At 41.2% G+C, this 14,505-nt stretch overlaps 1 protein-coding gene across 11 annotated transcripts in view; it reads left to right on the forward strand.

The window, feature by feature from the left end:
- NAV1 (neuron navigator 1) overlaps nt 1–13,059 on the forward strand; it is a 416,170-nt gene extending 403,111 nt beyond the window's left edge. For all 11 annotated transcript variants that reach the window (XM_042462102.1, XM_042462105.1, XM_042462106.1 and 8 more), the window contains one exon: nt 177–13,059. In XM_042462102.1, the coding sequence (XP_042318036.1) occupies nt 177–269 (93 nt within the window). In that variant the 3' untranslated portion in view covers nt 270–13,059. The remainder of the gene's footprint in view (nt 1–176) is intronic.
- Nucleotides 13,060–14,505: the final 1,446 nt, after the last annotated feature.

Consider the following 14,505-nt stretch of genomic DNA (forward strand, 5'->3'; position numbering starts at 1 on the left):
TATTTTAAGTGTATTTTGCATCATTAAATTACTAATCCCAGGATACCATAGGATGGAGCCATGACAATTAAAGTACTATGAAATTGCTGCAGTTAAGTATGTATACTTGCACTGTGTGTACCTAAACTATATTTTAAAGATAAAGTCTTGCTTATCTTTTTTCCCCCCCTGTGTAGATGGCAATGTTGCTGAAGCTCCAGGAAGCTGCCAACTACATTGAATCTCCTGACCGAGAAACCCTTGACCCCAACGTGCAGTCTGCACTCTAAAGATAACTGGATCAGGATGGAACGAAGACTGGAGTGAGCTGGTCTCAGCTGCCTTCGCTCCTAGCTCTTCTTCGTTTTTGTTATCCAGAACCTGTGGCCTGAACAGAGCACCACAGAGGGTGGGGAGGTGCCCATCACTTGTTCTGGGACTGTGCAGATAGATGGACAATGAAACTAGAGGCAGTATGCTACTCCTCTGCAAGATACTGTCTCCCTCCCCCCAAGACTACAGTGGTGGGAGAATGACAGTTTTTAGTCTTAGGCTTTCAGCCTTTGTCATAAACTCCTAGGTGTTGCAGTATGACCAGGGGGAGGGGCATTTATAAATCTCTCACATCCAGGGTTCCTGCTGTCAGGGATCTGGTGTGGGACAGAGACTCTGGAGACCTCCTCACAGAACCAGCCACTGCACTTCTGCATGGTAATGCTGGGCTGTAGCCAAGCTTGTGGTTCCCTAAAGCAAGGATCTTTTTTATAAAGTGAAGAAAAAGACCCCAGAAAGGAACCCAGTAAGCACTGGAGTGGAAGAGTCACCCCTGCAGCAGAACCAGCTGCTGCCAGAGCTTTTCCCCTCTGGATGCTGTTCCTCAGCTTTCCTGCCACAGAACCATGGGCAAAGGCCTAGGACTGTTAACTCTGTCTTTGTACCCTCCTTATTTAATCTGCATGATGGTTCTTTTACATTCAGATTCCCAATAAACTCGGCTTTGGTTTTTTCCCCCTTCTCCCCCATTATTTTATTTTAGTTAAGCTGGGCCATTCTGTTTACTCTTGGTTGTCAACAACTGTGTTTCATTTTGTTTCTATCCACTTAGCCTTGGTTCCACATGGAGGAGCCAAATGATTTCATTGTGTTTTTCCCACCATTCCTTTTCACTTTTTTCTTGGTTTATCACCCTGTATATTCCATCACTGTGGTCCCTTCACCTTGAAATTGGTGCTGACTGGATGACCTCCAAAAACCTCGCCCGCCTTGTGTTTCCTTGCAGCTTGCATCAGATGTGCACAGGGTTGAATCGGCAGCACAACTTTCTCAAAGAGGCACAACTTGCTGATAGGCTCCAGGTTCTTTTCCATTCTTTATCATTCTATTCATAAAAGCACAAGAGACCTACAGGCTAAGAATGAGGGGAGAATATTTCATTGTAGCTGTCTCTTTGGACAGCAAAACTGTCAAATGTTTCCTTAACTAAAGCTGTCTCCCAGCTCTGCTCTGCATACTGATGGGCTAATATGACTCACTTTTTTCCTTGTTCATTTTGTTTTTGTTTATAATCTTCTGCTCACTTTGTAGTGAGAAGATAGCAGATTGCCGTTTACCGCCTTAGTTGCAAAAAAAAAAATGTTTCCTTTGCATTTAAACATTACTTCCATTCCACACTGAATCTAGGATTTCAGTTAATTCAGTGCTTGCAGGCTATCTGATTTGAGGGACCTGCATCACCCCCCTCCCAATATACCAGAGACCTGCCAGGAAACAGTTGCATACAATTGTGTCTTTGCTGACTGGCAACAGATAACTCTGGGACCAGCATTGGTTCATGGGCCACCACTTTGAGTAGTACTGACTTAGCTGATTTCCAAAGATGTAGTTATCAGTCAGTTGGCCAGCTTTCTCTCATCCTACTGTCTTCCAAATGTTTGAGGCTACAACTTTTATTATCCCTGACATTGGCCACTATAGGTAGGGCTAATGGGAGTTGTGATCCCAAACATCTGAAGGGCAACACTTGAAGAAAGCTAAGCCTTCCAAATGAAGTAAATCTCCCCCACTCTCTGGGCACTTTCTATCTGAGTGCTACAGAGCAAAGCTGTACTCTTAAGTCAAATCTGTGTTCCTATATAGAATGGTCTGTTTGTAAAGTTGGCATGCTTTGTCTTTTCATTACAGACTAAGATTTGCTTCAAATGAGTTTTGGTGCAATTTCTTTGGAAATGTTTGAGAAGCCCTTTTTACCAATCTGTTACTTCTCTTTGCAATTGGAAAGGCATATATGTGTTTCCAGAAGCCCTTTAGCCTATCCAGCACTAAACAGCAATTAGGATTTGTTTTGTTTTGTTTCTGGATGGATTCTTTGAAAATGAAGTTACAGTGACAGGTTAGTAGTTCAATCTCCTTCCATACCAAATTGGCCTGCTGGTGAGCTTTGAAGCTGCTTTTTCCATCTCCCAATCTTGGTACATTACGAAGTTATTCATAGTGCAGCTCCCAGCTTTTCCAGATGGAGTATCATAAGGAATCAATTCATACTCCAGAAGAATATACATAGCATAATACAGAAGGCAGAATTTAAACTATTGGTTTGGCTTTAACAATGTTTACTCTGCTAAGTGTTCTCTTCTTATCCATGGTGAAGTCTTTGTTTACAAGTTTACTAATGCAGCAATCAATGTAGCCAAAATCCCTTCACTGTTAATATGATATTTTACTACATATGATATAGAATCCAATTTTCATTTTAACTGAATGACTAATAGCTAGATCTGTAGATAAAATGTACTGTGCCAAATATTTCACTCTGAATTCCTATAGATCATGTTTAGCCCCTGTATGGTTCTGAACATATTTTAGGTCACACTAGCCATATGTTCAGAATTTTCTCTGCAATTATGAAGTCTTCAAAGAATGGTTTTAGAAAACTAGAGTGAAATTTCTCAGGACTCTAGAAAATGTGCCAAGTTCTGCATTTACCTAGTCAACACACAGAATGTATATAGTTTTAGGAGTCCACTTCTCACTTTGCCATAGTGAGCTTCCTGAAGTCAAAGCCATTGTGCTTCTCTTATAACTATGATATTGTGATGACAAGTGGGACCTGTGACACAATAGTAGTATGGAGTTCTGTAGTGGGCTCCTTAGCCAGCCATGCTTTTTGGTAGGGATGGAACAAATATTCAAAAATAATTGAAAAACATGGGTGGTTTTGTTTGTTTTTCACTATTGAGAAACTGTTGAGAAACTCTGAAAAACCCTGGACTGATGAGAATCTTCACAGTTTGAGACTTATTCTATGCAAAGTTCTCATGTGGCTGTTTTGCACAGAAAACAGCATTTTCAGAGACGGGAGCAGGATTTTCTGCACAGACATTGAGAGCGTTCCATGCAATGTAATTGGAAATATTCCACACAAAATTTACAACTCATTGATTTGCACTGAAAACAGCATTGTCTACACAAGAAATTATATTTCTAGCCAGAAATACAATTTTCTGTACATGAAACAGCATCTCTTCAATATTTCTGAATAGATACATGATTTCTTGCACAGCAAACATTTTCAATGCAAATCAGCCATATGTGAATTTTGTACAGAATAAGTCCCAAATTATAAATAGGCTTCAAAAACTGCCTGGTTTTTTTTTTAAGTATTTAAAAATCAGGAAGAAAATTGCTATAATTATTCATTGCCTCCTTCAAGAAAATGTGATTAATTACATCCCTAATCTGTGGTAGAATACTCCATTCCCACATCAACTTTTCTCTATCACTCCTAACCTGTACGCAGTATTCTGTGCTCATTGAACATGATCTTGTGTTTTGATAAGCTAAGGACCCTATTAAGTTTTGTTGGTTTGGAATTTATGTAAAAGTCTGAGTTAATCTGAGCCTTCTGCTTCTCTTGTGCATGGCTGATAGAACCCTTTTTTGAAAAAGAAATTGCCAATTTTGGTATTTAATAAATGTGTAGCCAACCTAGTGCAGATGCCCAATTATAAAAAAACTGCAAATGTTTCTGCCATGCCTGATGAACAGGAACAAAGGGGGCCTTTAGGCCAGGAGACTGCTGAGACTTACTGCTAGTCAACCAGCCTTTCTGGCGGTGGCCTGCCAACTGCTTCTGGGTTCAACAGCTGTGAAACAAATGCCAGATACAAGGGTTTCTATGTGTACTTTGGTAACTGCATGAAGATGATGGCAGCCTTCAGTAGCTACAGAGAAGAAAGAATTTTAGCAGGTGTTGTTTATCATTGCAAGCCTCACCTGTTGAAATTCCCTCTTCCACCCACTGACCAAAGCTACAGGACAGAACACTGTCCTATTTTTTCCCACTTGGTCACCCTAGTGTAAACGGTAGTAATTCATTTGGATGGTGCTATCTCATGCTTAAGAGACATGCTGATAGGGTTGGCCAGTACCATGGTAATTAAATTTCATGTAATGGAAATAAATAAGTTGAGGATTCAATGGAAGATTTTCAGTGCTTTCCTTGAGTCTTGACCTACATGACAAAGCAACTTGTCAAAAGATAGGGGTTTATATTAGAAGATATAAAAGGGACATGCTTAGCACTGTTTCTTATGTGCAACCTCTGCTCTCCCCTCCACCCCATTTGCACCCACCTCATGCTTCTAATAACCATTGGGCCAACTATATATGCCTGCTGTATATTTTCAAAACTGCTTCACAATCAGCTTAACTATCATCAAAGTACTGAGTGCACTACACTACCTGAATGCACTACATAACCATCACCCCAGCTTGGTACTATATATATCTGTTTTATTGCAACTACTACCCTCTTTAGTCAATAGTCACATGGCCTCAGAATGGTGGCAGTTGTCCATATTTAGAGGATACCAGGTTGAAGAGACTGTGCTACAGAATGGTTTCCCAGGTATAGTGTTGATTTGCTCAGACTCCAACAGAGTTGTAATATCCGCTGAACCTTTTCAAGACCTATCTGTCCTTGAGGCAAAATATCTTAGATTGGCTGCTAGCCTTCATGTTTGTCTATTCTGAATCAATCTGTAACTGTCAGTCATATCTTGCCAGCATGGTAGTGCTGCTGGCTAAGAGAGTATCCTAGCAGATGGTGGTCTACCCAGAGGGCAAGGAAGTGTGGCAGGTTTTTATTGTCTGTTTGCATTTTCTTCACCAGCCTCATGCACAAGTAGAGTAAATGAGTGGATAAGAGGTGGGGCTTGTTAAGCACTGCAAAGCACTATGTTCTATCATTATGAGGATGAATATTCATGGCAAATGTGTAACCTTTGGAGGAACAGCTCTTGTGCTTTGGATAGAAGTTGTGCTGCTCTCAAACTGTGAAACTCTGAGCAAAAATGCAATTTGAATAACTGGACTATAGAGATATCCATGGTCCTGAAACTGCCTTAATGTCACAATTGCAAGAAAGGGCAGTGGGTGGTGGAACTGGCAAATCTTGTTGTTTTCTGACAACAGGAAGAAGCTGTGGTGGCCTTGTTAACCCAGCCCAGGATAAATTCTAGATTTCCCATCTTTAGTTCAAAGAGAAGGCAGGGACACATTTAATGCTTTCGGAATCAGGCCTGTTGTTCCCATTGCTGACAGTGTTGTTTGGAATTATTTAAAGGGATGATGCATAAAAAAGCCTGGCAAGTGTCTTTCACCCTAAGACCCAGTGTACAAATTGGACCTTGCTTTCCTGTCTACCTACCCAACTGCAGGTAGTTACGGATCTTCTCATTCCTTTGCTAGGGAGACATTTCATTTGTAGAGAGGATAGGATTAGCCAGGCATTGATCCCATTTTAAGAGTGGAATAGATCTCTTATCAGAAATGTTACTCCTTTTTTAAAAAAAACATCTGTCCCTTGGGCTGGAATAAAGAGTGCTACCCATCCAGTTCAATGTTTTATTATTCTGAGCTAGTTTTTCTATTGCCATTATGCAGCTAGTCCAGCTAACAGACCTCAGGAAATCAGAACTTTGGGTTACACCTTAGGAAGAGGCAGGGATTTTGCATCTCTGTTGGAATGCCAGAAAAATTCTTGACTTTGCCTTCAAAAGACAAGGAACCATTTGTCCAGGCTGCCAGGTTTTAGATCAGGAATGCTTCAAATCTGGTTCCCTTTCCACCCCAAAAAAAGAATTAAGATGATCAGAAGGGAAAGGACTATTTCTTTCTAAATCTTTCTGTAAAATGTAAACACTGTAACTAGACTCCCAACAGGCTCACATCCTCCCCTGGCTGCCTCTCACCATTCCACAGCTGAAGGAAATCTCCCTCACACACAGTGGCAGTGGCAGGCTCCATATTTTTTAGTTGTTAGAGCTACACCCTAACCACTAAAAGAGTCAGCTCCTGCTGTCTAGGGCAGAAAGGGGTGTACACCTCTGCTTTTGCCCCATTCCCAAATACCCCCTCTCTCCCCCTTCTTAGGTAAGCACTATTGAGATTACCCCCTAGCTTTGGCTGGTTTTAAAAAAAAACAACTAGCTTGTGAAGCTGTGATGGCAGAGGGCATGCTAGTTTGGCTGTAGGCATGGCTCCATCTTTGTGTTGGGAATATTTTCCTGCTAAATGTGTGACGCTTATGTGTTGATCCAGCTCACTGAACAGGCAACAGTAAGGTCCATAGATTTGCAATGAACCAAGAAAAACATGTAAGACATCCAGTTTCTGAAATATGGGAGTGGGACAGGCTTCTGCCCATGTTTCTACTTCTTTCTTTACTAATGATGTTGACCATGCATACCTTGTGAGTTTCTTCCCCTCAGACATTTCCTATATTAGACTTCTCTGCTTTGATTTACTTTGCTGATTTTCAGACAGTTTTCTGTCCTATTACATACAGTTATGAATAGACAGTCTAGCTATGGACTTGAATTTCCTCAAGACCACCAAGCACATGGCAAATATGAGCATTTGCACCTTTGATCTGAATAGTTCCACCTGAAGCTTGAAATACCTTATCAGACTATCTACTCCTGAGCTGAGGATTTTAGGTGTTTCCAAACTTAGTTCCACCCCACCTTTGCATTGTATGTTCAGGTGAGAAACATTTTAACATGCACTTGAGGCTCTGGGTCCAATCCTAGTCCCTAATGAATATTCCAAAAAGGCCTTCCAACCCACGTGAAGGCTCTATCATCTTGCTCATTGGGAACTGATTTTAGAAGACATCAAGCAAACTTGTAAATGATATCACACCATCCAGCCTTTATTAGTATCAAGCAATGTGCTGCCACTTACCAGAGAGCTTGAACTAAACCTAATCTACCACAAAGCAGTTGCTTGGCACAACAAAAGCCAGAGAATACTATACGTTTCTATCGCTGAATTATATGCAGGGATCATAAAATCAAGCCTTTTTGTTGTAAAAACAAACAAACACAAAATCTCCTCTTGCCTCCCATACTCCCCCTTGGTGTAAAAGTATCCTATGCTCAGAGCAGGCAGTGCCTCATCTGACAGGAGTGAAATGAGACACTTGCTTGGACCAAAAGCTGATGGTGCTTTAGTGAGCAAAGGCAGGTTACTGTGCTATTCACAATGTGCTTGTAACAACTTTGTCAAAGACAGCTTCATGCAAGAGGTGTGCTGGAAGTTCTAGCCAACTGACCTGTGCAGATTTAAGGTGCTTTGTTTCTCTTTGTATATCTGTACATATGTACATATATATTCCTTTTTTTATGTAATTGAAGCTTTGGAGCTGTTAGTATACAATGGAGTCCAGCAGTTGATATAAGAGGCTTGGACCATGTGCTCTCTGGTTGGTATAAGGCATAAAAATAAGTTGAAGCTGGTCCAGTCAAGGTTGGATACTTAATATTCCCAGATAAACACTCTGCTGTACTCAAACACATAGGTGCTACAAATGTAACAGTTCCTCAGATGCTTTAAAAGCATTGGGCAGAGTGATCCTGTTGTGAGTGGGGTGAGAGGTGGTGCTATGGTAAAGTAACTTCCTCATCCAAAATTTCACCAGTTTTCTGCAAAGGTGGGGGGAAAATATTTTTGAGCACAGGTCCCATCATCCACACTCACTGTCCATTTGGTCATTGGCTGACTATGGTCAGCACATTGGACCAGACTACTTTGGGAAAACAGATCATTGAAAACTGCTTGCTAAAGTTCATATTGCAAATGTCCTCCTTCCTTAATGGTTGTGCTCTGCTGAGAATGGTACAAAAGACTTGATCTCTATTTTTCTCCAGAGTCCTCCTATCAGGTTGCAGTTGTCCTGAATCAGCATGGAAAGAGGAAGAAAAGTTCAGTTGGAACATTTTTTTCTTTCCATTATTATTAGAGTTGTATCATAATAAAACATCCTAAATTGAAAGACATGTACCTGATAAGCAACAAGGAAGGAGATGGAGGGACCCAAAAGAGGTAAATGGATTTGTAATGCACAAATAAACAGAGAAAATACAGTCAAAATCCAATTGGAGCTGGAATGTAGATAGGTAGAATTAATGGACTTCTTTCAAATTAGTGCTTCTTTACGACTAGGTTCACTTTTCTTCCATAACAATAGTCTCTGGTCATTTATTGCTGACCAGTTGCACCAAAGACCAGGATTTTGCTTTGTGTGGTAGCTGCACATCTGCTTCTTTCTCTGTGGATCTTCCTTTGCTAATAAGTATTCCCAAACAGTGTTGCATTTCTGAAGCGAAACAGACGGGGAAGCAACAAGGATGTTCGTCCCATGTGCTTCATTGTCCATTCCAATCTTTGTTAGTCATACTGCTGTTTAAGTTTACAGGTCAGACTATTTCAAAACTGTAGATAAATCTATGAGCCTCATAGATGATGAGTCCTGAGAGACTAACTATCTCACTCTATTTGGAGACATGCTTGTAGCCTGGTCAGAAAGAAGGCCCAGCTAATTCTGCTGAATGTATATTCAGTTCTGCCTAGCACTGCAACAGAGATTGCCTTAAACCAGCCAAGGGTATGATATTTGCCATGTGCACAACCTAATAGGTTTCTCTGCCATCTTGTCCAGTTAGGCCCTATTTCTGTGTCTGGTGCTTTCTCTCTCTCTCTCTCGCTCTCTCTCTCGCTCTCTTTTTGCTCCTTCCCTTCCTGTGTGGTTTGTTCTTCCTAGTTGGTTTTCTTCAAATTACAATGTTTTCGCTGAGCACCCCATCCTAACCTTGAGCACCCTACTATAATTGGGGCTATTTTGCACAGTGATGTACAAGATGTCAAACCTTGTGCTGGGTTTGACATAAGGTTCCTCATTTGCCTTTTTTCTGTTTTGCTCTTGTAGGACAAGGCATTGTAAATAACCTGTAACTGAACAGCCTGGATGAGTCTAGGGGACCAGCCATGGGGGGCTGGACCCAGTGTCTGTGATTTATCATGCTGAGTTTGGTTTTGGGGGGGGGGATTTGTACTAAGTGTGAGTAACTGTGCTGTGCTGACTAATTTTTGATTGTATGATGATAATGTACACCTCCCAGCAGTTGCTATAGGCCAGTGGGAGATGGTGGGAGCAAAACACCTTCTTACAAAGGCACGTGGCCTGCCCTGGTTCTCATACTGCTTGTGCTGCATTTGCTTAATGCTTTTCACTAACTTGATAGTGAAGAGGCTGACAGGGATAGCTCAAGTTAGGTTGATGCAAGATATTTTTTTTTAAAGTTAGTAACTTCTACATAGCTCAATCTCTGGACTAGTTGTCATAATGAAGTTTCCATGGTAGAAAAGCACCTCCTATAGCACTAAGTCTAGATAAGTGGGGTGAAGCGCTGTGACCCAATCTTTACATAAGCTTACAGTTTTGAGGGGCATGGATTTCTTTTTTGGAACTAGAATGGGTTATAGTGAATTAAGGAGTGGACACAAAGTAATCTTAAATGTTCTCATTCCATTCTTATGCACAAAGACTGGTCCCTTTTGTTTATCATGGCAAACAGCCATTAATAGTAAGTAAACTGTAGGATGACTGTAGGTAAAAGACAAGGTTATCTCCTATTTTAGAGAGCCATTTGTTTACATAATTGTATGGAATAATGAAACCTCCCATGGCTTAATGTAGTCTGAGCCTTCTATGAAAAACAAGCCTAATGTCTACACTCTGCAGAAGATGAAAACTTGAATAGATACTGCTCCCAGTAGAAAAAGGGGTGGAGGAAATGTGTGGTCTTCTAGGAGTTTGTTGAACTTCAACTCCCACAATCCTAGCCACCATAGCCAATGGCAAGGAACCATACATGTAGACAGCAACATCTGGAGGGCCATAAATTGCCCATCTTGCAGTAGAGGAAAACAGCCATCTTAAATTCAAATCTTCTCTATTTCTCATACCACATGTTAGCCTAATAATGAATTAAATTCCATTTTTCTCTGATCAGTTCAACTTAAGGTATTTTCCACCCAGAGCAATTTGGTGTGCTATAGTGCAAGTCTATACATAAGCCATGTTGGATTTAAGTGGCAAATTGTGTCTTATGCAGAACATTTCCAAGATCAGTCTGCTATTGTAAGACTAGCTGAAAACAAACATGTCCAGAGAGAGAAGTGGAGAGAAAGGAGTTTGAACTAGACTACCACTCTTTAGAAAGATTCCAGAACCAATAGTAGTGGGATTTTTTCCCCCTTTCCCAAGTGGAAATTTCAGTCTTCATGCAGAATAATCTTGTTGCATACAGCATCAATATACTGCATCTTGTTGCTTCCCAAAGGCTTGCTCAGAATGAACCTGCAAGCTTTGAGGGTCTCTATGAATTCTAGCTTTATGATATTTTTTCAGTGACCAGAGAAGGAAGGCTTCAGTTGCACTCTTGACATATTTCCTGTTGCAAATTGGCAAAGGCCAATTCAGTGTAAGACTGTGAGGTCAGATATTCAGATATATCACCATTTTTGTTGTTGTTGAAAAGTTGCAGTCTTCAGTATATTCCCACTAAAAGTGTAAATGATATTGTGAGTTGAAGGCTTGATGAAGGAGGTGTGCCCTCTTTAGAGAAAGGAAGATAATCAAATACAGATCAATAGGCCTGGTTTCTGGACAGTATGGATTTATGACTACATGTCACCTAGTGAGCAGGCTTATTTGAGGAGAGATAAATTGTAAGTTAAAAGAAGCATCTTGATTTGGTCCTGGAAGCAAATTGGCAACCAGTTTGTCTGGCAGAATATGAGTCTTGCCTCCAAGAATAGCAACAACTTTGAATACTAGGTTTAGGATGGATCACTAGATAAGATCAGGGTGACCTGTTCAGAAGAGGAAAGTGCTCCCTGTATGACAGGGACTAGGCAACATATGGCTTACACATCACATGTACACACTCCCATCTGTTTTTTGCCTTTCCCCAGGCCTGGGTTCTTGCTACTGCTGGATTTGCCACCAGGCTGCAGTGAAAAAGGCACTGCCTTTACTTTTCAACTGCTTTTAGCATGTCCCAACTTTTACTTTAAAGCAAGCTATGCTCTTCCCACATCTTCCTCCCCTCCCAAAACACACACACACACACACCTTCTCACAGGGACACACACATTAACAAAACTGCTCTATGCTGGTGCGTAGTCTATCTACTAGGTCTGCTTACTCTGACTGGGAGCATATTTCCCATGTCTTCCAGCTTCAGCTGTGTTTTCTGAGATCCATTTTAATCCAGGTCCCACTTGATGTGCCAAGGATTAGGCACCTACCACAAGAAACACAAATATTCTACCTGAGCTGTGGTAGTTATGCTCTTCTATGGACCCTTGTGGCTGCAAATACAAAGCAACTCAGTTTGATTCCCTTCTCCTTCATGCAGCTTGGTATCCAGACAGGAAAAAGTGCACTGGACAAGAGCTAGAGCTCAGATAATTTTCTTTCTTGGGCAATCATCCTCAGATTCTCTCAGTCATTATGGCAGCTCCTGAGTAAGTTTCCCAACTTTTGGCAAGATCCTATTATTTAGCCTAAGCAGCAGAAACCCACACCAGTACAGAGAATTAACTAGGTAAATACCAAATAAATTAGGTTGGGTCTCAATAGCTTTTGAGTTATTTTGCAGCAAATGCAGCACTGGAGGGGTGGGGGGCAGAGACTGGCCTGCCTTTGTTGCTATCCTATCTTCAACCCTAAAATGCAAATTTAATTAGTTTTTTAAATGGGGAATTCGGGAACATCATCCATCTGATCATGAAACTCTGAAGGGCAAAGTTGGATGGACCCTAGTGGCTCCTCTCAGGAGCATTGGTGCTAAGTTGCAGGGGGTTTCAGTCCCATGGAAAGCTAGAAGGAGGCTGCTGGAAGACTGATAATTGCACTAATTCATCAATCCATCAGCAAACGTAGCATCCCTTCCCCACTGTCCCTGCCAAAGACATACCACCCTTCTACTCTTGCCAGGTCATGAAGGTCTTGGCATGGGGTGAAGCTGGGATAGCACTGAACTCTAGGGTCTCCTTGGCTCATTAGCTACTGCTGACTGGTGGTCCAAACCTTAAAATTTTAGCTTTTTTTCTAATTCCAATGCATTTTTAATTAAGAAAAGTTGGGGGTGGGTTTCCTGTTTTAGAAGACCTATGTACTTAACAGATCCTGTGTTTCTTAACTGCATGGTATTCCTTTCAGGGGGTTTTATAGCACTTTTTAAATTTCTTGAAAGATTTTTGCTCCCAGTTTCTACACTATGTTCTTTCTTGCTTCTTGGTCTCTCCTGTCCTCCAACCTTTTTTAAGTTCAGTTTCTTCTCTTCTTTTTGATTTCTCAAGAACAGTCATTTGTAAACCTACAATCTGTTTTATACCTGATGTAGACAAAAAAAAAAAAAATGAAATCAAAAATTCCAGATGTTGTACATATCTGCGGAAACAATCACAGGGAACAACTGCCATCTGGACTGTTTCCAACCCAAACCATTTGTACTTATGGTAAAAGAAAAAGAAGCCAGGAGAAGGCTTTTAAAACAAAAACAAAAGAATTAAAATAATAAAAATTGAAAAAACCCCAAGCAAAATACAGTGCTCTTCGCCACCTCATCTGTCTTTACCGAGCTGCTCATTCCATGCAGCATGTTTCTTCTGGGTGTGTTGGTCTGTCTTTACACCATTTGAAGTTTAAATAAAGTTATCTCCTGTGTTGCCTGCATGTTGATCCTCTCTGTTTGGAAGAATCCTAATTAGAACCAGAGTTTGGAAGAATCCAAATAAGAACCAGAATTTTGTCCCATTGAAGAGCAAGATGACTTTTGAGCTCCCTTCAAACCATCTAATTCTGTAAGATGGAGTCTGGCCTAAGAGCTAAAGCTCTCATGGCCCTGTACAATTTCATAATGATGGTAGGGGGGTTTGAGGGCTCCTTCTCATCAAGTGCCATGATGTTGCAGATCAGATAGAGGGAAAATCTAAAAGAGGTGTTTTTAGGGGCAGGGAGACTTCAGGATGGGTGGGTGGAATTCAGCAAATACAACCCCCTTTTAAACTGCAAATGATAGAGTTCAAGGACAACTGGTTCTTCTTGACCTGTAGCTTGTTTCTGATTCCTTTGCTAATTGCTGTTGTCCTAAAGCAAACTGTATGTGGCTTTGTGTCTGTATTCATCCCATTACCACCTTCTCTGGTGAAATCCAAATTGTTTTGCTATGTTACATGATTTTTAGTGTCAATACTGTACATGATATGGTTGACCTTTCACTGAGGCAGCTTTCCCTGATTCTGATGATGTCCCAGTGTGTAAGACTACTACATCCATAAAGCCAGCATGCACTGTGACCATGCTGGCTAGGGATGATGGGAGTTGTAGTCCAACATGACTGGGGCACATGGGGTTGGGAAAGGCTTCCCTAGTAGTAGGAGGGTGAGCTCACCGAGACCTGAATATCTGTTAATACTGCAGTATGATTTTTGTGTTTTATTCTTTTGCCTGCAGCTTGAGAGCAACCACGCTAAATTAGAGTAGGATCTGTAGTAGTCCATTCTGCATAGTGCAAAAGAATAAAACAAGCAGTTCCACCATCCTGTATAGTAGTACTTTAGCAGTTGATATAGAAATGTTTTGGAGCACAAAAAAAAAGAAGAGAAAATGTGTTTACTCTCTCAGATAGAGCTCAACAGTGTTTCTATATTTTGTGATTGCACAGGTAAGCAAAAGATATGCAAGTCATTAGTTTCAGAATAGCCTTGCTGCAGTGAGGAGACCCAAGTTCTAGTACAGTTTTGATGGGACTGTAATTCTATAGTCAGGATGAACAAAGTACAGCCCCTTGGGCCATTTTGTGGTTCCTAGAGCCCCTCAAGAGTAATAATAATAATAATAATAGGTTTTATTTATATACCGCCCAATCACTGGGAATCCGAGCGGTTTACAATAGAGGGGATAACAGACAATTCCCTGCCTTACAATCTAAAAGACACGACACAAAAGGAGAAGGGAATGGTGAGGGGGGGAGGGAATCAGGTCCAGCATTCTTCTCTCCCTCTGAGGCCTGGACCAAGGCAGATGGACCGGAGGGAGGGCTCTTCTTCTTCAGGCTAGTCCCTGCTGGTACTGGGCCAGCCTTCTCCTCCCCCAGAGGCCGAAAGATGACA

This window comes from Sceloporus undulatus, chromosome 4, assembly GCF_019175285.1.
Source record: "Sceloporus undulatus isolate JIND9_A2432 ecotype Alabama chromosome 4, SceUnd_v1.1, whole genome shotgun sequence".
Classification (NCBI taxonomy): Eukaryota; Metazoa; Chordata; class Lepidosauria; order Squamata; family Phrynosomatidae; genus Sceloporus; species Sceloporus undulatus.